The sequence below is a fragment of the Fundulus heteroclitus genome, chromosome 5 (assembly GCF_011125445.2).
Source record: "Fundulus heteroclitus isolate FHET01 chromosome 5, MU-UCD_Fhet_4.1, whole genome shotgun sequence".
NCBI lineage: Eukaryota > Metazoa > Chordata > Actinopteri > Cyprinodontiformes > Fundulidae > Fundulus > Fundulus heteroclitus.
In genome coordinates, this window is record NC_046365.1 from 3,452,190 (window position 1) to 3,474,513 (window position 22,324).

At 39.8% G+C, this 22,324-nt stretch overlaps 1 protein-coding gene across 3 annotated transcripts; it reads left to right on the forward strand.

The window, feature by feature from the left end:
- Nucleotides 1-798: 798 nt before the first annotated feature.
- On the forward strand, nucleotides 799-13,258 carry arhgap19 (Rho GTPase activating protein 19). Of its 3 annotated transcripts, none has more exons than XM_012869852.3 (12): nucleotides 799-890; nucleotides 2,503-2,765; nucleotides 4,410-4,490; nucleotides 5,412-5,621; nucleotides 5,731-5,957; nucleotides 6,151-6,237; nucleotides 6,384-6,449; nucleotides 8,477-8,683; nucleotides 8,807-8,911; nucleotides 10,318-10,410; nucleotides 10,601-10,702; nucleotides 12,067-13,258. In XM_012869852.3, exons 1-12 carry the CDS (start codon nucleotides 847-849, stop codon nucleotides 12,121-12,123), a joined length of 1,542 nt encoding a protein of 513 aa, XP_012725306.2. In that variant the 5' UTR covers nucleotides 799-846; the 3' UTR covers nucleotides 12,124-13,258. The 3 variants fall into 3 exon arrangements, with proteins under 3 accessions (XP_012725306.2, XP_012725304.2, XP_021175867.2); XM_012869850.3 differs by having other exon boundaries at nucleotides 12,064-12,125; XM_021320192.2 differs by having other exon boundaries at nucleotides 2,506-2,765; nucleotides 12,064-12,125.
- The last annotated feature ends 9,066 nt before the right edge of the window (nucleotides 13,259-22,324 follow it).

The window sequence follows — 22,324 nt, forward strand, 5'->3', positions numbered from 1 at the left end:
AAAAAAAATCTTGTACTATTTGATTCATGTATCATTTTAAACCCTGTGGATTATGGAAAATGCAGTATAAATTCAAACTCTTGCTTCTAAACTTCATTGAAGTTGTTTGTTGCATAACCAGTTGGACCTGAAAACAGAACGGCCAACAAAAGGCCAAAACCAATCGCCACCTTCCTAAAATAATGGCCTAAGGGATTTATTTTTTTTGCCTAAATCAACATAATAACTGATTGTCGTATTGTTTTTGTGTTTTCTGAAAACCTGAAAAAAATTACTTTTAGGCAGTATTTTTCGAAAGGTGACATTCGTGCCATGCTGCTCACTGCTTACCCACCTACTACTTGGTCAGTAGGTGGGTAAGAAGATGTATTTAGTTAATCCTTTAAGGGTCGCTCTCAATTCTTGAACAGAGTCTAATTGTTCTTCATTTTTGCAAATTCATTTCTGTAAATGTTTTCTGCACTGAGTACTTTTCTAAAATTACATTTTTATTAAACTATTTATTTAGTCATTATCTTTGTGATCTTATGGAAGACTAATGTGACTGTATGCAGTAACACTGTTCAAGGCAAATTCATCCCAAGGGTGACAAATGAACCATGTCCAGCAAAAGATGCAGCGTTAGGGAATGACTATAATTTACTTTTTTTTTTTTACGTGAAAATGCTCAGGAGTGGTTAAACAGCGTCGCGTTTCTCTACTCACAAACAGGGAATTCAAACAGACCAATCAGAGCAAGGGGCATGCAAATCAGAGACGCTATGTACCGCCTCCGTTGAAGGGCTGACCAATGGTTGTGGAGGTGGGCGGAGCTTTGTGGATAACAGCGCAGGATTCAAACTGAACATGGCTGCGGGGAAAGATGTTGACGAAAGCACACAAAATAGAAGGTAAAAACGATTTATTATCGTCAGTAGGTGTTCATTAGTTTTAACATCAGAGAAGAGGCAACTTTTATGAAGGCATAAATCGAACTTATACGGTTTCTTATAGGAGCTTATTCTGCCGTATCGCTCAGGTTCAGCAATAACAGGTGAAGCTAAGCAGTTAGCTGCAGAATGTTAGCTTTGCCTGTCATTTAGCATTGAAACGTGAAGCCGGGGACACTTTGGGAGCTTTCTAAATATCTACTGATATCTGGATGAGCGGCTGTAGGTCTTGTCCCTTGATGCTGGTGTTAGCATCTGATCCCCAGCCGGAAATTCGCTTTAGTAAAGGGCAGCTCTTTGAAAACTTAAAATTGAGCTACCTTTGGCCAGATCTAACTGAGAATGTTGTTTGAAAAGTGCAGCAGATCAGTCAGACCCAGACTGGATCGTTCTTCACTGAGAACTGACCCTTTAGAACCAGGTTTAGAGGTTCCCCCTCTTTAGATCGCACTTGTTGGGGTTTCTCAAAAGGACACATTCAGAAAGGGCAGGAAAGGATTATTCTAAAAGGTATTCTTCATGCGCAGTTGATACTTGATATAAAACTACAAAAAAAAAAATAAATGTAATTGAATGTTATTTTTATGTGTGTATTTTATAAAAAGTCCAATTTACACCAAAACCCCATTTTTAAAGAGTTTGTAAATGGTGTAGACGTATCCAGGTCAGGTTTAGCCTGACAGTCATGGGATTATTTACGTAGACCCAGTGAATGATGCTCAAATGCTGGATAAAGCTGTGAATTTCAGAGATCACAAAGTTATGTTTTTAGGAATGTAACTAGAAAAATATGTATAGACTTCAGCATACATAGGAACTTTATCCCCCACCAAATCACTTGTATAACTTTGAGTCCTCGGGGCTTTGTATTTTTAAGGACAATTAAATATTTTATCATTTTTAGAAGGGTTAAATATAGTGCTATTTAAACCTTGTGTTAGGTCCTGTAGTAATGTGATCAGTACTTTCTACTGTCCACCTGGCAGAATGAGCCTGAACGACATTCCTGCAGTGTGAAAACTCTATTAAAAATTATACCTGTTATTGCTAATATAACATAACATTTATTTTTCACTTAAACATGAGCTCGTAGCTGATAGTCGGATATCTGTAGTTTCCAAACCATGACTGTTTTTTGTGGTTGAAAATATTAAATATGTCTTCCTTTGTCAAGCAAAGGAAAATTGTACTGTTATGTTTAAGCCAGCTAACTGCCAGTGCACAGCAACAGTGGGGGATGGGCTGCATATCTGCTTCTTCCAGCTGGAAAAAAACAACAAATTCTGGTCCCTTCACCTTCTTCACCATCTTATAAAAACGGTTTTAAACCACAGGAATGATATGATGGCAATTTGTAGAATTTTGAAAACCTTGGTGTACCTTGATACCTGTAAGCAGTCTAATCCTTGCTTAGTTAGACCTTCTTCCTTGTTTTGTTCCTGGTAATTATTGCTTTTCACGGTTTTTGAGAGGGAAAAAGTATTTTTGGTAACGATGCTTCCTTCAGCCCTGTGTCATTTTTCCTGATCACTTTCAGCTAGCTGCCTGCCTAACTGCTGTGTCTCCCCCTCAGAAGCATGGTGACCCACAGTGAGGAATCGCCTGACGCCTCTTATTCTGTCAGACCACCCGTTATCTTCAACCCAGATTTCTTTGTTGAGAAACTGCGCCACGAGAACCCCGAAGCTTTCCTGGAGCTTGTGCTCAGTAATATAACTCGGCTCATTGATCTCCCCGGGACGGAGTTCGCCCAGCTCCTTGGTGAGGAGAGCCCTAAGACCCCAACCACAGGAAATGGAGGCTTCTTCCGCTCTCTTAACTTCCTTAAACGAAAAGGTAAAGATCACCCACATCATGTGGTGATGAATGCAGGTTTTATTTTCTTCACCTAAATTGTTGTTTATTTTTTATGTCATTTTAAAACGGCTTGATGATATAAAGTGAACAACTCTGAGATTGACTGTTCTCAGAAATGTATTGGATTTTCAGATAAGCTTTCAAAACTCCATAAACCTGTTCATAATTGAATGACTGCTTTAGAATCTTTGACTGAGAAAATATTTAGGCTTTCAAATGAACTAAGGGGTTGATCAATAGAAAACAGCACGGCAGTTTGCCGGTGTTACAAGTGATGCCAAGCAGTGCTAGTTCAGTTAATGCAAATTCAATTAAAAAATACTTTATCAATCCCACAGGGAAATTAAATAATAATAATATTGGTGGGGACTCCGGCTAGAGTTAAGGAGTTTGTCCTGCAATTGGAGGGTTGCCAGTTCAATCCCCCGCTCAGTCATTACCTGAATTGCCTGCTGGCGATGGTCAGAGGGCCAGACGGCTGATGTATGGCAGCCTCACCTCTGTCAGTCTGCCCCAGGGCAGCTGTGGCTACTAACACAGCTCACCACCGTCAGGGTGTGAATGGGGGAATAACTGACTGTAGTGTAAAGAGCTTTGGGGTTGTCAGACTAGTTAAAGTAAATCGATTTAATCGCTAAATTTTAATATACAATTTATTAAGATTCAATTTTTGGAAAATTTGGATTTTATTTTGCCAATGCACTCATTGGGCTTCCATGAAGAGAATAGAAACCAATGATGAATATGGTTAGGAAAATAAAGTGTCAAAATATTGTAAAGATTAAACTTTTTTTGCCATAAGACGTGGCACTTTAATTTATTCATTTACTACTTTTTTTTTTTAACTTATTTGAAATTACACAAGTGATGCCTGTGCTTAACTTTGTGTAACACCACTAGCAGCAAAGGTTGTTATATTTTCATTTTTTACTATGGTGGTGCCTGCCTTTTTTTTTTTTTTTTTTTGCAAGCTTGTGTTTAGTTACACTTTAAATTCAGTTCAACTCCCAGATGAAATGCTTGATATAACAGCAAGTTTTTAAAACTATTTATTTTTGTGAAACGAAAATGAAGAAAAAAAATCGATTTAATCGGATTTGGCATAATAAAATGTGAGAATTTATTTTTAAGCTATATCGCCCAGCCTTACATTAAGGTGTCCACGTCATGCTGTGGGGATGCTTTTCCAGAGCAGGGACAATGTGGCTGCCAGCATCAGAGGATGTTGGATGGATGGAGATAAATACAGGAGAATCCTGGGAGAAATAAACTTTCTATGGGACTTTAATACCTGAGATTTGTTACCTTGAGTCTGTTAAGCTGCATATTTAAGCTTTTCTACACTATTGTCTACAATGGAACTGGAGGGAGTCTAAAATGACACACTGTCTATTGTCTAATGATAGTTCATGCCTGAGCACAGACTCACACTATAGACTGTCTGCTTCTGCTCAGATCACATGTATGTAGCAGGTCTTAGCTAGGCCTGTGGATGTGGACAACAATGGTTCTCCTTATTTAACACCAAACATGTCTGTTCTGATCTGACTGACTTAAAAGTCTCTTTTAAGACTTGAACCTCGTCTTGATGGTTCACTCTCATGTGTCTTAATGCTTCTGCAGATAAAGGTGTCGTCTTTGGGACCCCTCTGACTGAGAGCTGCATTGCACAGATCTACCAGCTTATTGAGTACCTCAGCAAAAGTAAGACAGCAAATAACTGTTCGTTCATCCCGGCTTTGTGCAACCTCATCTCTCTCTGGAATAAAAATAACTTCAAAACAGAAAGGAGCTTTAGGTTTATCCATGTGGTAATTTAGGTTCTTGCATACTTCCCAAATTCACCCTGAACAGCTAGCATATTTTTTTGGTTGATGAGATTATGCATTTTGCTAAGGGATTACCTGTAGCAAGTTGTGGCTTAGAATGCTGTCTAAATGCTTCACTGCAAATGTCTTTTTTTTTTTTTTTTTTTTTTTTGATCCCAAACTTTCAGTTGCATCATTCTGTCCATTCTTAACATCCCTCCATCTGTTGTCTCCTTCTTCCCTGCACCCATCAGTCCAGTCCAGTCCAGTCCTCTGATTTCCATTCATCCATTGCTTGTTTGTTTTGCAGATTGCACATTTCAAGCATGATCACTGTAGAAATACTGTATTTGCCAAAGGGAAGTTTTTTTTAGGTTTTTGTTAGACTTTAGAGGACTGGGAAGTCTGGAAAATTGGGTCAGGACATCATGCTAAATGTGCAGCAGTCCCGTCTCCTACTGACAGACTTACAATCTGATAGTGATGATAATTACACAGATACACACTGATACTGACCAAATAGTGCTTAGAAGCATCTTTGTAAGAAAGTAACGTTTATTTAAAAAGCGCCTTTCACAAACACAAAGTCACAAAATGCTGCATAACATAAACACTGTTGTCTAAAAAAGCGCAGAGTCGGCGTTTTTAGGAGCCAGCAGACTGAAAAGCTGTGTCCTGGTTAGTTTAGGTAGATCCTGTTTGCAGTTGGACCCTCGTAGGGCTCACTTTACCATGACGCCTCAGACTACACTTTTTTTAAAGTCTATTTGCTCAGTTATAAAAAGATGAATCAATGTTGTGACTCTTGTCTGCTCAGATCTACATGTGGAGGGGCTGTTTCGAGTGCCGGGGAACAGTGTTCGTCTGCACACCCTGAAGGAGCTCCTTAATAGCGGGGCTGATGTCGACCTGGCAGCCGGAGATTTTCACCCCAATGATGTCGCCACGCTGCTGAAGACTTTTCTGGGAGAGCTGCCAGAACCGCTGCTGACGCATCGACACTTCCATGTGCACCTTAAGATAGCTGGTAGGAAGATGCATGCATCTACTGTGAGGTTATGGAAGACATGTCTAAAAAAAGTAGGATTAGTCACAAAAAGGATTAAGGTGTACATTTTCAACACATTTTCTTCCAGACATGACCCTGTTTGATGAGCAAGGCAATAAAACTGCAGTGCCAAACAAGGAACGTCAGATCGAGGCCCTGCAGCTGCTCTTCTTGTTGCTGCCCCAGGCCAACCGCTCGCTGCTCAAACTGCTGCTGGACCTGCTCTACCACACTGCCAGGCAGCAGGACAAGAACAAGATGTCCGCCTACAACCTGGCACTCATGTTTGCCCCGCATGTCCTCTGGCCCAGACATGTAAGATGAAATGTTTTAGACTGTTACACGTTAACTGGCCAAACCATTTCTATGGTTTAAGCCTCAGGTATGGGAAGAAACAAAAATAGAAACCATTAAATGTCACTTTTCTACTCCGTCAGCCATTGAACCATTGACAGATCCCTGTAAGTGCTGCAGGTTGTTGGTTTTACTTTGTTCTCTCCTGCTTCAGATGACAGCCAGCGACCTTAAAGACAGTCTGAAGAAACTGAACTCCAGCATGGCCTTTCTCATCAAACATTCTCAGAAACTCTTCAGGGTGATTGCTTTCTGCACACTATCTTCTTGTTAGCGATCCAGCAGGCTGACCCATTAGAACCAAAGCCAAACAGAATTGGACACAAACGTGTGTGAAAGTATTTTCATTTGTTCCTTGAATGACTAACTTGTCCCTTGGTTGTTCAGGCTCCGGTCTACCTGCGGGAATATGCCAGGGTCCACTTTACCGGGACCAAGGTTCTGCAGAGTAAGGTAAGTTAAAAGGTTGTTACTCCTTTAGGCCACTATCAGCATTGGGTTCAGCTTAAATAACCTGGAAGGAATTTTCAGTTGTTTAATTAAATTTCTTAGTTTATTTTGTGTAGGAACAAGTGTTAAGAGCAGAAGCACAAAAGGACAAATTTTATCTGCCTTCAATTCGGTTCAGTTTATTTGTTTAGTGCTGAGAATAATCAAATCAATCCATTCATCAATCCAGCCTAATTCAACTCAATACATTTTAATTCGATCCCAGTTAGAATAAAGTTCAAATTTAATTTATAAGACACGTTGATAAAAGGTTATCCTTGTAAAAAGGTGCAGCCAGTAGCATGGAGTTGTTAACTTTGCAGCAATCCCTCATTCCCTAATACTGAGCAAGCACATGGTGACGGTAGGAAGGAAAGACTAAAACAAGCTGGACCTTAAAGGTGCATAGCCATGTTATTTTATAACTATTTTATTTATTTATACATCAGTAGCTCACTCTGGTTGCATAAAAAGTTTTTATGAAATATTATCACATCCTGCTGGCGTATTAGTTGTTATTTTGGTGTTTTATGCTTTCTTTTTGCTCAATTAGTTAGTAAATAAAGCCTTTCGTGTTTATTTACGATATTAACGGAGGTACGTACTGCTGGTTAAAACAAGGAGGCGGCTAACAGCTATTAGCATCTCCCAGCAAAACAATGAAGAATGGTCCAAGATCCAGTGAAAAAAAAACAACCCAAAAAAATATGATTCTAGGAGAGAAAAGACTGTAATGTCGATGGGAACACAGTATGAACGTTGGTGTTCACTGAAGCTAAAGCTAAAGCTACTGATCACTCAGGTGTGACTGCAGAGTTGACTGACGTGAGTAAATGTTCTGATATGAGGCTCTTTAAGTTGCTGTAGATCGGTTTATTTAATTAATAACTGTTGACTTTGATCACGCTGAGCTGCTGCTTTACTGCGAGGCGTTGCAGAGGGTCAGGCTTGGTCCGGCAATATTTACAAGTGATTTATTAATAAAGCAAACCGCTATTATGATAGTTCTGCGATACTGACGCTAGGTGACGCCACGTCTGTTTATATCTCTTCATTGCACCCGAGAGCAAAATATCTTTTGGCTCAAATAGGACTATCAAAATGCCATCAAGATGGAGGCTTGGCATATATAACCTTATTTAATCATGATCAAACAGTTTTTGGCCTTTTTTTTTTTTAAATACCTTTTAATTGTGCACAAAAGCCATGAAACATCTGAAGTCGATGTTTCATTCAATAGGCGGGTCAGTCTCACTGAGCCACAGCCAGTTTGAAGTTTTAAAGGAACTATTCCTGATTCTGATGAAATTCGGAGGAGGATAGTTTAGTTTAAACTGTAAGCCCCGCCCCCAACAGTTTTTTTTCCTAATGAGAAACCCTCGATATGCACAAGACTAAATACATGCCTCAAGCTCGTTTCTGGAGGAAACGAGGCTTTGTTGATGGACTTTTCTACGTTTTCTTTGCCATAAATGGCTATGTCTCAGGTAAACTATGTTTTCTTATGTGAAGGTCAACACTGTTCTGTTTCCACACCCTGTCGTGCACAGCGCTGCTGCTTAGGAACGACTCGGCACCTGGTTGTGCCATTGGCAGAGAAAGTCATCCCTGGCTGTCCCTAGTTCTCTGCTTATTCCTACTAAAAAAGCCTGGACTCGCTAGATTGTGCAACTCATTACTTGATTGTCTTTAACTCATAATACATTGCATAAAAAGCATTTTTCTTAACCAGACAAAAATAAATTCAGACATAGTTCCTTTAATGCTCATGTTAATTAGAACCCATTCACATGTGGCTCCCACAGGGAAAAGGACACTGGTCCATTATGTGCTGAGCTGCAGTCAGACTGCACGACCATAACTGCATTTAGCGTTTTGATTGACATCCATGTAGAACCCAGGGGAGCAGTAGAAAGAGGCGTGGATGGCAGTTTCAGTTAGATGTCCTGTTGCTGTTTTAACGGGCAGTGTGGCCTGCTCTGTGGTCTCAGGACGATCTGGACCTGCTGGCAGTCAGCAGCTCTCCTGCTCAGCGGACGGTGTTGCCTCTGAAGAGGACGGCGGCTCTGGGCCCCAGCTCGCAGGAACAGTTCCAGTCACCTGCTCAACAATACACGGAGGAGGCCCTGAAGGAGCTCTTCAGACATGTTCACCACAACATGCCCGACTCTGCCAAGAAGAAAAAACTTGTCCGACAGGTTGAATTCAGAAAACTTTTTTTAGACTCCATCTGCTCAGCATAAACCTGATCGCTCTTCATCAGAGTGAACAAGTCTGTTTTTTTTAGGCTATTTTTGCTCTGATCTGTGTCCCATGTTCAGCTTGTCAAACAGACTCCTTCAGGAACCTGTGGTGAGGACCATCTGGTCCCTCCAGCTGCCAGCAAGAAGCACCCACGGTCCCGCTCCTTTGGCGGCCTGATCAAGGTAAGGAAGGGGTCTCCATGATGTTGCTTTTAGAAGCTAAACAGGGTTTGCACATGTCATTCACGGTGACCTTTGCAGCAAAGAGCCATGCAAAGGTATTTTCAGCCCTTCAAGTGTTCCACAGTTTAACATGTTACAAGCATCCATTCAGTTTGTTCTCTTTTTATTACTGGATCAACATGAAGTGCATCATTTTGAAGTTAAAGGACATTAACGCATGGTTTTCCAAATGGGTTACAGATTTAAAAAAAAAATCCCCAGACGGGTGCGTTGGTTTTCACTCCCCATAAATAAATACTTTATTGAACCCCCTGTAACTGCAGTTACATATGCAAATGTCTGGGGTATGTCTGCTTGCTCCGCACATCCAGAAAGGCGAAGTTATTTGCAGAATAAACAAAGTTCAGGAAGATTACACGGACAGGATAGCCAAGCCTGGACCAGTCTGGCACATGAGCTGGCTGTGGCCTAAGCATTCCCCTGCAGGTCTGCTATGTTTGGGGCTGTTATCCTGCTGGAAGATGAACATCCCTCCCTTCTGCCTCTAGCAGCTGCTCTTCCAGGATTAGCCTGTTTTTAATTCCATCCATCAACTCCGACCTGTCCTGGTGTCTGCCGAAGCAAAACAACGTCCCCATACGGCGTTAGCTCTGATCTGACTGGGGGAACCTTCTGTGTTTGCCAGGGTCCCTACATGACTCGCGTAAACAGGGCTTCCTGCGGCTTTCTTTCAACAGTTTTATTCTTGCCACTCTTCCTTAAAGGCTACATTTGTCGGGTGCATGACAGTTGTAATGTCAACAGATTCCCCCACCCGAGGTGAGGAGCTTTGCGGCTCCTCCAGAGTTACCGGGTCCGGAACATTCTCCCGGACCATGTTCCTTGGTCTTCATGATGCTGGTTGTTCTCTGATGTGATCTAATAAGCCTCTGAGACTAGATACAGAACAGCAGCATTTATATGCAGAATCTCTTTTTATCAAGTCCATGATCTCTGAGGGCCAAAGGTAACATTTGGGTTAAAGGTATTGGAGTAAAGTGGGTTTAATACAAATACACATCACACATTTCTGGTATTTATTTGTAAAAATCCTCCAAATCAATGTTTTTATTTATTCTTCAACTTTAGTCCTGCATTACTTTGTGATGGTCTATGATTTCAAATCTCAGTAAACTCCATTATGTAAGTTACAGTGTGTGCTTGTAACGTGATAATATGGGCATATGTTCTGCGTGGGGCTACAGAAGGAATGCATGTTAGGTCATGTTGGAGAATCCTGACATGAAGATGGCTCCAGTTGTAACTCTGCTTAGAAAACCACTTCATTCTCTTACCAAAAAGCAGATCATACAGTCTCGTTTTCTCTGCTTTCACAACTATTTGTCTACCCGTTGCTGCGCTACCAGCGAAAAGCTCGAGGCGAGCAGATGAGAGAGAGACACATCTCCCCTGAAGGCGCTGGAAGAAAGCACTGTAAAGAAAATATCCTCCTGGAGCCGGTGAGCTACATGCTTTCATTAGTTAATTTCTACCTTCTTTCTGCCACACCAGCTAATTTTTACAACTGTGATGACAGTATTTCCAGAATGTGGAGCAGCTTGGCTGATGCTCCACTAGGGGGCACCACCAGAGCATTCCTTGTATGCCACCTTCTTTATTTGCTCTGTGTGCTTCTTTGTCCATCTTCAGGTGAACAGCCCATCAGCTGGTCCTGTCATGGGGAAAGCAGGGCTTGTAGTGAAAAATCCAGACTTTATCTTTCACAAGGACAAAGCCTTCAAAGTTTCTAAGGTAGGACGACATATTTAAACTACTTGTGTAAAAATGGAAGAGCTTTTGTTCTTTGCTTAGCTCTCATAGCTTCAACACACACAAAGGAGTAGTAGGTGCAGGTTTTTACAGCCAAGACAGATGGCATTTTTAATGAGTATTTTAAATCTTAGAATCATTCTCACCATTTCTAAAAAATTACAAAACAATTGATTGACTCTTTCCTTTCCTGAAGAAAAAATTTAATAAATTTTTTATCAGCAGCCACATTAAAGTTCTATAAAGAATCAATGTTGGTAGTGTTGACTTTCTGGCCATGAGTCCGACACTTGTTCTGATCTGTGAGCCATTTTGTTGTCACTCTCCCCTTGTGACATGGTGCTCCATCATGCTGGAAAATCTGCAGATTTTCATCAAATGATCTTTGGATTGTTGGATAAGGAGGATGCTTTGATCCTGCTCTTTGTTAATGGGATTCTTGTACGGCATCATTGTGACTGAAGCGGGTCGGAAGCAACTGCACCAGGATACGGATGTAGGGCTCCTGGCTACATCTGATACTGACCAAATAGTGGCTAGAAAAATGATTCTGCAAATAAGAACCTAAAATAGATATTTTACAGTTCACAGTGAAGGCAGACCAGCATCTTTTCTTCAATGGAAAACAATGATTCTGCAGATTTTCCAAACAGAAGGAAGATGAGAAATGAACTTCCTCTGGCCCACCCTTGAACTTCCTGCACAGTCTCAGTCTGTTCCTGAAGTTGTCCTGGGACAGAAGTGGCTTCCTTGCTGCCCTTCTTGTCATGAGGTCATTGTTGGAAAGTGCTTGCTTCACCCTGCCTGTAGATGGTCACACTTCCCTCCTGCCAGCATCAACACTGTAAAGAGCACAGTTAGCTGGCAGCCTGTCCTGGTGGTCATTCTCGCTTCACAGGGTTGGATGTCCCGATGCCTTCCTCATTCTCGCCAACCTTTCACGTCTTGATGCTGATTACACGACCATCCTGACTTGAATTTAGCTAATCATTTTGTGCCCAAGTAAAAATACCATAAACATTATTTTTGTTTGTTGCAAATGAGAATTTGTTGCTTAAAAAGGTCCCTTCCATGAATTAAAGTACATTTGATCAGACTGCATAATAGTCTAACTACGAGGTGAGTTACTGCACAGAACCTTAGGGCTGCAGAGTTTTACAGAACTCAAACGTGTCACCAACCAAACTTTCTGCCAGGGCATTTTACAGTTTAATGTGCTGAATGCCCAGATATTATATTATGTGTTTATTGTTTATTTATGTATTTATTGTGCCTGTAGATGATATGCTGTGTTAAAGTCTGACCCGATGTGTAAACATCCATGCATGCTTCTCATCTCTCAGCAGGACTCTCCCTCAGTCTCCAGGATGTGTTTCTCTCCGGCTCAGGATGTCTCCATGTGAAACCCAAACCCCCCTCCATCTCTCACGTCAGACTGGACTGGGACAGTATTAAACAATCATTATGCATGTGAATTAATCGGTTAAATCTGTCTTTCTAATATAGGTCAGATTGAGCCAGCAGAGCCACACTAATATCTAAAGTTACTGTTGACTAAGTGGTACAGGTAGTTAACAAAGTTTGCATGTTTCATTTAGAAGGACATGTTAGGAATAATAATAGATTAGAGCCGTAATAACTCCAGTAGCAGCAGATAAGTTGGTGGTGTTTGGAACGGGGGGGGGGGGGGGTTCTGCTTGTTACTGATTCAGAAACAATAACCACTGTCACACTGAAAAATGCAGACTGTGTAATGTTGTACAGATTGTTTTGTATACAGTGTATATCTTTTTTATGGGAGTTGTGTCATTGTGGGAGCAGTGTGTGTGAGGTGTGAATGGTCCTGCTACTGATCCAATGTCTGAGTTGTAGCCCCCCCCCTTTTTTTTTTTTGGCCCACACTAATTTTAAAAGGTTTTAGCTGAGCTCATAGCTCAGTTGCTTAATCAACTCGGTTTTATTTTAATGAAACATTTAATGCAGCATTATAATTTTTGAGGTGTTTTTATTTATTTTCAATTGGGTTCGTTGATATCAGGAGGTTATTTGTCCAACAGTGTTTGGAGGATTTGTTGATGGTTTAAGTGGAAGTTGAAAGAAGAAGTTGCAGCCTTATAATTTACTACATGACTCGATGATGAAAGCTCAGTTGTTTAATTACAAGTTTGAAATGCAGAGACCCCACATCTTCAGCTCTGTCCGCTAGTTTTCCTTAACAGAAGCTTCCCTGAAGGAGAAGTTACATATTCCGTTCACGGTAACCTGGGAACTTATTCAAATCCCAAACTGTTCTGGATCTCTCAGATATAAGTGATGGAGAGAGATTTCTCCTTTAACATCAACTGTCTTACCTGAGCGTTGGAAAAGTGCTGCGTCTGTGTCCTGTTTGGATTGTGGGAAGTTCTAAAGAAGTAAGAAAGATGGATTTTTGAAAGTGAATGAAGGCCTGAAGCTTACAGAAGGACAATATTATACCTCATGTGTTTATTTTGCTGTTGGATGCCTTGTTCTCCTCTTTAGACACATCCGTTTTATTTTACTGATAGGTCTGTTGTCTAAAGACTAATTTGGGATTTAGTGTCCAGCCCTCAACGTTTCTGGTTCTGTAAAGACCATTAGTGGAAGATTTACATTGGATTCAATTGGGCTCATTTGGGATTTGGGTTCTAGATTAATTTTTACATAGGGGAACATACTCAGAACCTGTGAGGTTGAAAACTGTTACACTGTGCTGAGAAGTGTTATTTTCCAGTGAAACATAAAGCGCTCCTCAGATGAAACCTGTTACATGTGAAACATGCAGCTGCGCTTCTCTGGCCTGCAGCTTCTTTGCACCCCAGTATGATTGAAATCTAGAGATTTTTTTTTATATGCTCTTTTTATTAATGGGGGTATTTGAGATGTTAACAGGTCACTTTAATATTCTGTTTGATTTGTCCAAAAACAATGCTTCCAACATTGTGGTGAATTTTTCTAATATGTGGTTTTGACTGTGGTTCCCTGTTTTTGTATTTTTTTTAATGTAAAATAAGCTAACTGTGTACAGTTTGTGTTCCTTAGCAAACCACCTGCTTTGGATTAAATCTTTTTCATTTCCTACCAAACCGTTTACTGTGAGTTAATCTAAAGTTTCTGAGCACTGTGGTGCAGTACTTTGTTTCCCCACCAGATGATGCTGTCACACTGTTTTAGAAATAATAGATAGACCAACTTCTTTTTAATATTTATGTCATCAGGAGGGGTTCTGTGTAAAGCTGGCTCACCAGCACCAGTTGGAACCAGATGATGCTCTCTTCCGTTCAATCTGATTTGGACCTCAGCTGAAGAACTTGGACTGTTTAACACGATAAAACAGCTAAATAATGTAAACTGTCAAAACGTTTGTGTTCATGGTTTGTTGGCCCCGTTAAAAATATCTCTAGAAACAGGAAAAGTGTCCAGCATGGATAACCATAATCAGCTGGCAGAGAGCTGTGCAGAACCACAGGAAGCCTCGTCTTGCTGCTAGAGATGAAGTTTCACTAAGGCTGCAGAACGTTACATCCAGAGGGGAAAAAAAAAAAAAGAGGGTAACACTATAAGCATTTACAAAATAGATTAAAAAGCAAAACATCTCTGATGTTAAAAAAACAACATAATCCAGCTTTTTAACAAAAGCTAACAGGATGAAGGAGTCATTGTCAGTTTTTATTTTTAATTTTTTTTTATTTATTCTTTTTAACATTTTTTTCACATTATTGTAACTGCTGTCAATCATAAAGTTTCTGTTGCCATTTTTTTTTAAATTCTACTTGCCGCTTTTAAACTTGACAAGTTATATTGTTTCTGGTCAATAATGTCCCTCCTGGCAGTATTTGATAATAAGACATCTAGTCTATTGTCTGATCTGGCACAGTTGTAGAAGCAGCGAGAAGCAGCACCTTCAGACCAATCAGATCGTTCATATATCGAACCAGAGACATCCCTGTCTAGACGGGGACAGTCTCTTGTTAATTTGCATGAGACAGATAAAGATGGTAAAGTCTATGTGACCAAATACAGTCATATTTATTAGAATACTATTGAAAAGTTACTTTATTTCAGTAATTTATATTCTGCAGCTCAATTCACAGTGAAATTCATTATAAAGATGAATTACACACAGACTGATGCTTTCAAGCCATTGTTTCAGTTAAGTATGATTTTCCACCTACAGCTAGTTAAAGCAACACATTTTAGATTGCAATATTACATCAGACCAAAAAAATCTTTCTTAAATTAAAATGGGCTTTATGAAAACTGTTTAATACCTGCTTGTTATTTTCAATAAGGTACTTTTATTTTGATAAATGAACCCCATTGGAACACATATTCTAATTTATTGAATGACTGTATCCAGAAATACAAATCTGAGATTTTTGAACATATATGGCTAAATTTACTCTTGCTTTACTACTAATTGTAGTAATAACGTTGCTTTAACTTCTGCTGAAAGTCCTTACATTTTATGTAAATATTGAAAGATTATTATTTTTTTGTTATACATACACAGTGCTGTTGTGAATAAAAAGAGCTGTGCAATATAAGATCCTGGCAGTCTTAGTGAGAATTAAGGGCATATTGACTCCAAGACCTCTTTGCTTTCAATCAGATCTGTATGTTAAAAATGTTTTTTTTTTTTAAATTTCTTTAATTTTCTGTTAATCATTTGAGCATCATTCAGTTTGACCACAAAATACCTCACCCGCATGCAGTTATGCCTGATATTAAACCAAAAAAATACGCTTATCAGAATGGCTCTACCGTTGTAGCCAAACGGTTTTGAATGTCATTAACGGTGTGTTTTAGAAGCTTTAGTCTATTAGATATCACTTTTACATTGCAATACACAGAGTTAATGAATGCTTATTGCATAGATATACAATAAATGATTTAGTTTAAAAAGTTACTATGTAAAGAAAATACTCTTTTTAAACATGTACAAAAGAATTATTACTTTATTTCAGTAGTCATATCATCACCGGCGTAGCTGTGGCAGAGTCAAATGTAAATCAAGCTATCAATTAAATCAGCAGACTGATTGCTAGAACAGAGCCAGATGTGCTTAAAGTTATAAGAGCTGAGAAAGTTCTCTTGCTGTGTTACCAATGGTTACCTTCAACAAAAAGCATGCCCCCATCATCGGTTTGCATGGAAAGGACCTGACATGACACAAAATTGCTGCTAAGAACTTTGCATTTGAGAGAACACTTTTCTAGATCATCACTTCAAGGTGAGAGCTACAGTTGCAGTGAAGAAGCCTTTGGGACTTAAATGTCCAGCAAGCAACACATCCCACATCTGCCTGGGGAATCTGAAGCAGAATCATGTTGGCGTGAGACGACTGTTTGCTCAGCACTAGCAGCAGGTCAGAGGGAGTGCATCTGATTGCAAAATGAGGTGCTTTTGGACACAGACTTTGTGACCAGAAGAACAAGTTGTTCTTGTATGGCTTCTGTTCAAGTAAAACACTAAGGCCCAACTGATGTTATGTAGGAAGTAGTCCATCAGTCAGGATTTGGGTCAAACGTTGATATACAGTATGAGAGGCAGAAGTTATAATGAAGAAGGATCAAGACAGAAAATGCCACACATTTATGAATTTGATGCACTTTATAATAAACATATTTGAAAATGTTTAGGAAATGTTCTTTGTTCTTCGGTATTAAAAAAGCATTGGAGAAACAAATCATTGCTGAACCTAAACTCAACAGTCATGGCACTGCTGAAAGCTAAAGCCATGTCTGTAGATCTCCATTTGTACATGTCAGATGACAGTTTAGAAGCTTTTTGCATGAAGATACATACAGTATATCAGAGGACTGAAAACTGATGTTATACTTTGAAATTGATAACCAGGATGGTTATTTATTATGGTTTGTCATGCAAGATAATCTCAATAGTATCCTAGATGTGTTGAACCTCATTTTTTAAACACAGACACGTGCGTTGTTGATAGTTGTTTTAGTTCTGGATAATAAATGACTTTTGAACTAACTTTTACACAACAGTGAAAGCTTATGAGAAGAATATTCTATCTATCCCTCTGTGCCCAGGCAGCATCATCTTGAAAAAACAGGCTGAATGTGGGCTGAAAGCCAGTAATAGCCATTCTAGTGAGAGAAACAAGCAACCAGCTCTATACTTCTACATTTTAAACAGTATAATTGAACAAATCCAAAGTTGCTGATAATAAGTGGACATGGCAACACTGCTGGAAGCCTGGAACAACACTGTGTTGGAGCGAGCAGCCCCTTTCCCCCTCTGTCATCACTGTTTAATAAATGTGCAATAAATCATGACTTTTAGGGTTACTTATTATTGTAACATCAATAATATCAATATTGTTATATTAAATGTGTAATATTTTTTAATTGAAAAACATAAATCAAAATTATTTTCATCATTGCTGTGTAGAAACAAGTTATTTCTTTTTTTTTAATACATGCTGGTTGAATGTCCCTCAAGGATTGCCATAAGGCTGCCTCTAGCTGTTAAACTTCGTCATGTACATTGATTCATCATTCCCATTAATGCGTACCTAGTGAGATTGAAAGAGGAACCAAGTGCAGAACCCAGAGCAGAACAAAGGGACATTAGGAAGAGCAATGGGGAGCATAAAACCAATGGAAGAAATCAGGAAAGAACTAAAAAAATCAGGAGTGTAATGAATATGAGCTGAACAGAGAAAAACACAAGAAGTAATTTTAACAGGATACAAAATGTACATGGAACACAAGAATTAACTTATTATGGGACTAGAGATCATAAACAGGAAAAAATAGAAACATAAAGAAATCCTACTGAACTGAACACCTAAGGATTGTGATAATACAACTTCTGTAGAGTCCTTTGCACCATGAGGTTTTCCTCATATGTCGACTTACAGTCATATGTAAGGTACGGACAACAATGGACTGAACACACATCTTTGAGGGATCCTGGTGAGCTGAATGAGTGAAGATATTTTTTTTCCAGTTTGGACCGGCTGTGGTCTCTCCTTCACAAAGTGGACAATCCAGAAACAAGCAGCGGAGTCCGTGCCAAACAGGAGAGGTTTCTGTGGTGGTCTTTTGTAAAATATATTTACTGGGAAAACGGTACACCAAAACAACAGAATGTGGAAGAAATTTGGAGTTGTCAAAGAGTGACAATGGTTTCCGTCAAAAATGTTAATATTCTGAACGTTATCGCCAGATACGCCTATTCTTATAATGATACTTAATTATTTTGGTTTAAAATGCTATTGCATGGATTGAAAAAAAAGAAGCTAGTTAATACACACACTGAGAACAAAAGCATCAGTTCTGGAGTCCCAGAAATCAATTCAAATGTATCTGCAGGAACCCCCAACAGATCCACTTTTCCTTCACAAGCTATTATTGCCCTAGAAATAACAGAGTCCAGCCCCCTGGAGATGCCAGCATCGTTTCCCTTCTTTTGTGGCAGATTATGGCCAAATGAGTCATTCAGTTCTGTTGCACAAAGGCCGCAGCTGGGGTCTGGCTGTAGCCAATTTGTTTTCCCTAACTTCTGAAGCCCGCCTGGTTAAATGAACCCATCATACAAAGTCTTCAGGGAGAGGACAATGCGAGGCCATCAGAAATAATCACTTGTGTACGGGGTTACATAAAAAGCTGGGGAAGCTGTGCCCCAGGTTGATAATGGTCACACTTTAAATCTGTGTGTTACTGCTGATGTAATTAGGTTCAATATTACTGCATTCTATGCTGCATGCCTTCCACTACATCTCGATGGTGTGAAACATTTGTCCTCATTTTGTATTCTTTGGTAATGCTGCATTGAAAAAAAGGAAGAAAAAAGATGCCTGGTTTCTGAGGAGATTTGGTGTTGGTAGCGGGTACCAAGCCCAGACTGCATTTGAATTTCAAAGCCGTGTCAGCATATTCATAATAGATTTCTGAGTAAGCTCTGTGGGGGCCTATGGCATACCAGTTATGCTGGTTATTGCTTGTCTCTGAATTGTGATGAGAAACATGATCACCCTGAAGCACTTTAAATGTAATATTAAACAATTGTTCAATTCTGACATAAGCTACTTTATTTAGGAAACAAAATTACCAGTAGCTGCACATTAAGATTAGAATTTACCTGAAGATGCTGGTTCAGTCAGTTGCTATCCTTGGTCAAGGTGTGCAGTGTCCTGCAGAAAACATTGTGATTAAATATGAGTGTAGTAAAACTTAAAAAGCAGCATCTCATGGCACTTTACAAAGTCAAATTCAATCATATTATACAGATTCGGTCAGATTATACAGATTGGTCAAAAATGTCCTATATAAGGAAACCAGTAGATTGCATCAAAGTCCCGACAAGCAGCATTCACTCCTGGAGAAGCGTAGAGCCACAGGGAGAGTCGTCTGCATTGTACATGGCTTTGCTGCAATCCCTCATACTGAGCAAGCATGAAGCGACAGTGGGAAGAAAAACTCCCCATTAACGGAAAGGAAAAACCTCCAGCAGAACCGGGCTCAGTATGAACGGTCATCTGCCTCGACCGACTGGGAGTTAGAGAAGACAGAGCAGAGACACAACAAGAGAGACAAAAAAAGCACAGAAGCAAACATTGATCCAGTAATCTGTTCTAGATTAGATGGTAGTAGCGGGTGAGCCGTCTTCCCTGGATGACGTCACAGCTAACAGGCACCAGACCAGGTGTAACTACTATGAAGAAAAGAGAGAGAGCGCTAAAAGTTAAAGCAGAAATGACAACAGTCATTTCTATGCAATGCACTGCAAAACTGGAGAGAGAGTAGAGTGAGAAAAATAGGCCCTGATGTCCTCCAGTAGCCTAAGCCTATAGCAGTAAAACTCTAAAGGTAGCTCAGAGTAACATGAGCCACTCTAGTTATAAGTTTTGTCACAAAGGAAAGTTTTAAGATTAGTCTTAAAAGTAGACGGGGTGTCTGCCTCACGGACCAAAACTGGGAGTTGGTTCCACAGGAGAGGAGCCTGATAGCTAAAGGATCTGCCTCCCATTCTACTTTTAGAGACTCTAGGAACCACCAGCAGACCTGCAGTCTGAGAGCGAAGTGCTCTGTTAGGAACATACGGGGTAATCAGAGCTCTGATATATGATGGAGCTTGATTATTAAGGGCTTTATACGTTAGAAGGAGAATTTTAAATTCTATTCTTGATTTAACAGGAAGCCAATGAAGGGAAGCTTAAATTGGAGAAATATGATCCCTCTTGTTGATTTTCATCAGAACTCTTGCTGCAGCATTTTGGATCAGCTGAAGACTTCGAACTGCATTTTGTGGATATCCTGATAGTAAAGAATTACAATAGTCCAGCCTTGAAGTAACAAATGCATGGACCAGTTTTTCAGCATCACTCCTGGACAGAATGTTTCTAATTTTGGCGATATTCCTGAGGGGAAAAAAGGAAACTCTGGAAACCTGTTTAATATAGGATTTAAAAGACATGTCTTGGTCAAAAATAACACCAAGATTTTTTACTTTATTACCAGAGGCCAATTTAATGCCATCCAGATTAAGTGATTGATTAATAAGTTTATTTTTGAGGACTCTGGTCCAAAGATTACAACTTCTGTCTTGTCCGAATTTAGATGCAGGAAATTTAAAGTCATCCAGCTTTTGATGTCATCAAGACATGACTGCAGTCAAAGTAATTGATTGGATTCATCAGGATTTATGGATAGATATAGCTGAGTGTCATCAGCATAACAGTGGAAATTAATCCCATGCTGTCTGATAATTTTGCCTATCGGAAGCATATATATAGTAAAGAGAATTGACCCAAGGACTGAACCCTGTGGTACTCCACAAGTGACCTTAGAGTTTGAAGAAGATTTATTATTAGCATGAACAAACTGGAATCTGTCTGATAGATAAGATTTAAACCAGCCTAATGCTTTCCACTTAATCCCTACAGTATGCTCAAGTCTTTGTAGGTCATTACTTTGTAAATGTTCATAAAGTTGATTAGCATATGACTGAATTTGACTTTACAAAGTCAAATTCAGTCATATTATACAGATTGGGTCAGATTATACAGATTGGTCAAAAAATTTCCTACATAAGGAAACCAGTTGATTGCATCAAAGTCCCGACAAGCAGCATTCACTCCTGGAGAAGCGTAGAGCCACAGGGAGAGTCGTCTGCATTGTACATGGCTTTGCAGCAATCCCTCATACTGAGCAAGCATGAAGCGACAGTGGGAAGAAAAAACACCCATTAACGGGAAGGAAAACCTCCGGCAGAACGAGGCTCAGTATGAACGGTCATCTGCCTCGACAGACTGGGGTTACAGAAGACAGAGCAGAGACACAACAAGAGAGACAAAAAAGCACAGAAGCACACATTGATCCAGTAATCTGTTCTACATTAGATGGTAATAGCGGGTGAGCCGTCTTCTCTGGATGATGTCACAGCTAACGGAGCGCCAGACCAGGTGTACCTACTATGAAGAAAAAGAGAGAGAGAAAAAAGTTAAAAGCTGAAATGACGACAAGCAATGCAAATCTTAGCTGTTGTAAAACTATTCACATGCTGCATTGTTTGTACTAATTAAAAAGGTTTATTACAGTTTTAGTAACTTTGACTAACTTTTAGTCAAACCAGATGATGTCATGAAAGAGCGAATGATGAGCATAACTCTTGTTGTGGAAAATCTTATTGATGTATGTAACTCTGATCATATCTTCTCTGGGTACACCTGCATGCCTTTCCCGTGTGAAAAAAGCTCTCATGCTTACAGATTTACTACTGTGTTTCCACATCCAAGGACACAAAGAGGAGTTGAGTTAGATAGGAACTGGATCCTATAAGTGGCTGCACTCCTTTGAAGATTACTCCCACTTTCTTTGTTAACCCAGAATGTATAAAAGTTTATGCCTTTGAATAAATGACTTAAAGACAAACATTGCATCATTTGTTTTCATGAGTGGTGTGCTCACTTAATTGATAATTATTAATATCCATTACACTCTGTTGCAAAGGTAGGCCGCATCAGTGTTGTGCCTGGTTATTCTTAAAGGGGCAACAAGCATAATTTAATTATTTTAGATAGAAAGAACACATTTCTTTGTGAAGAACTAAAGGTATCTTTTGAGATGGACTATGGTATGCCGTCACACTCTATCTATGTTGCTCTCCAGTCTCTTGTTTACAAAGCCGGGCCAGCCGCGCATTCATGTACGTGCATGTGAACAGCTTCCACTCAGGCATAGCTTGGCCCGTCCCTGCCCATGAAATCCCACCGCTAGGCACAACATGGCAGAGAGCATGCCCAGTTTATCAAAATGTTCTCTTGCTAACACCATTATAAAGTTATGAGTTACTTACTTTTTCACTTGACATGTTCCTCTGAAAGATGATGCCGTTTTGCTGTGTTTTTATCCTTTGCAAATATGCACATATGGACGATGGGTGAGAAAGGGAGGGGAAAGGGGTTGCAGCTGGAATGGAGGCAGAAAAAGGCGTGGCTTGATACACATCCTGGCCGTTTCTCAATTCACGAGAACGCGAGTCCATGCTCGCGTTCTTGTAAAGTCCGGTCTTGGCGAGGACACAGGAAGATCGGACTTGACGAGAACGCGAGCA

Excerpts from the sequence above, each read along its gene's own strand:
- arhgap19 (XM_012869850.3), top strand. The coding sequence starts at position 847 with ATGGCTGCGGGGAAAGATGTTGACGAAAGCACACAAAATAGAAG. Across the intron at positions 891-2,502 it reads GAAAGCACACAAAATAGAAG|AAGCATGGTGACCCACAGTG; the intron begins GTAAAAACGATT and ends TCTCCCCCTCAG. Across the intron at positions 5,622-5,730 it reads TGTGCACCTTAAGATAGCTG|ACATGACCCTGTTTGATGAG; the intron begins GTAGGAAGATGC and ends ATTTTCTTCCAG.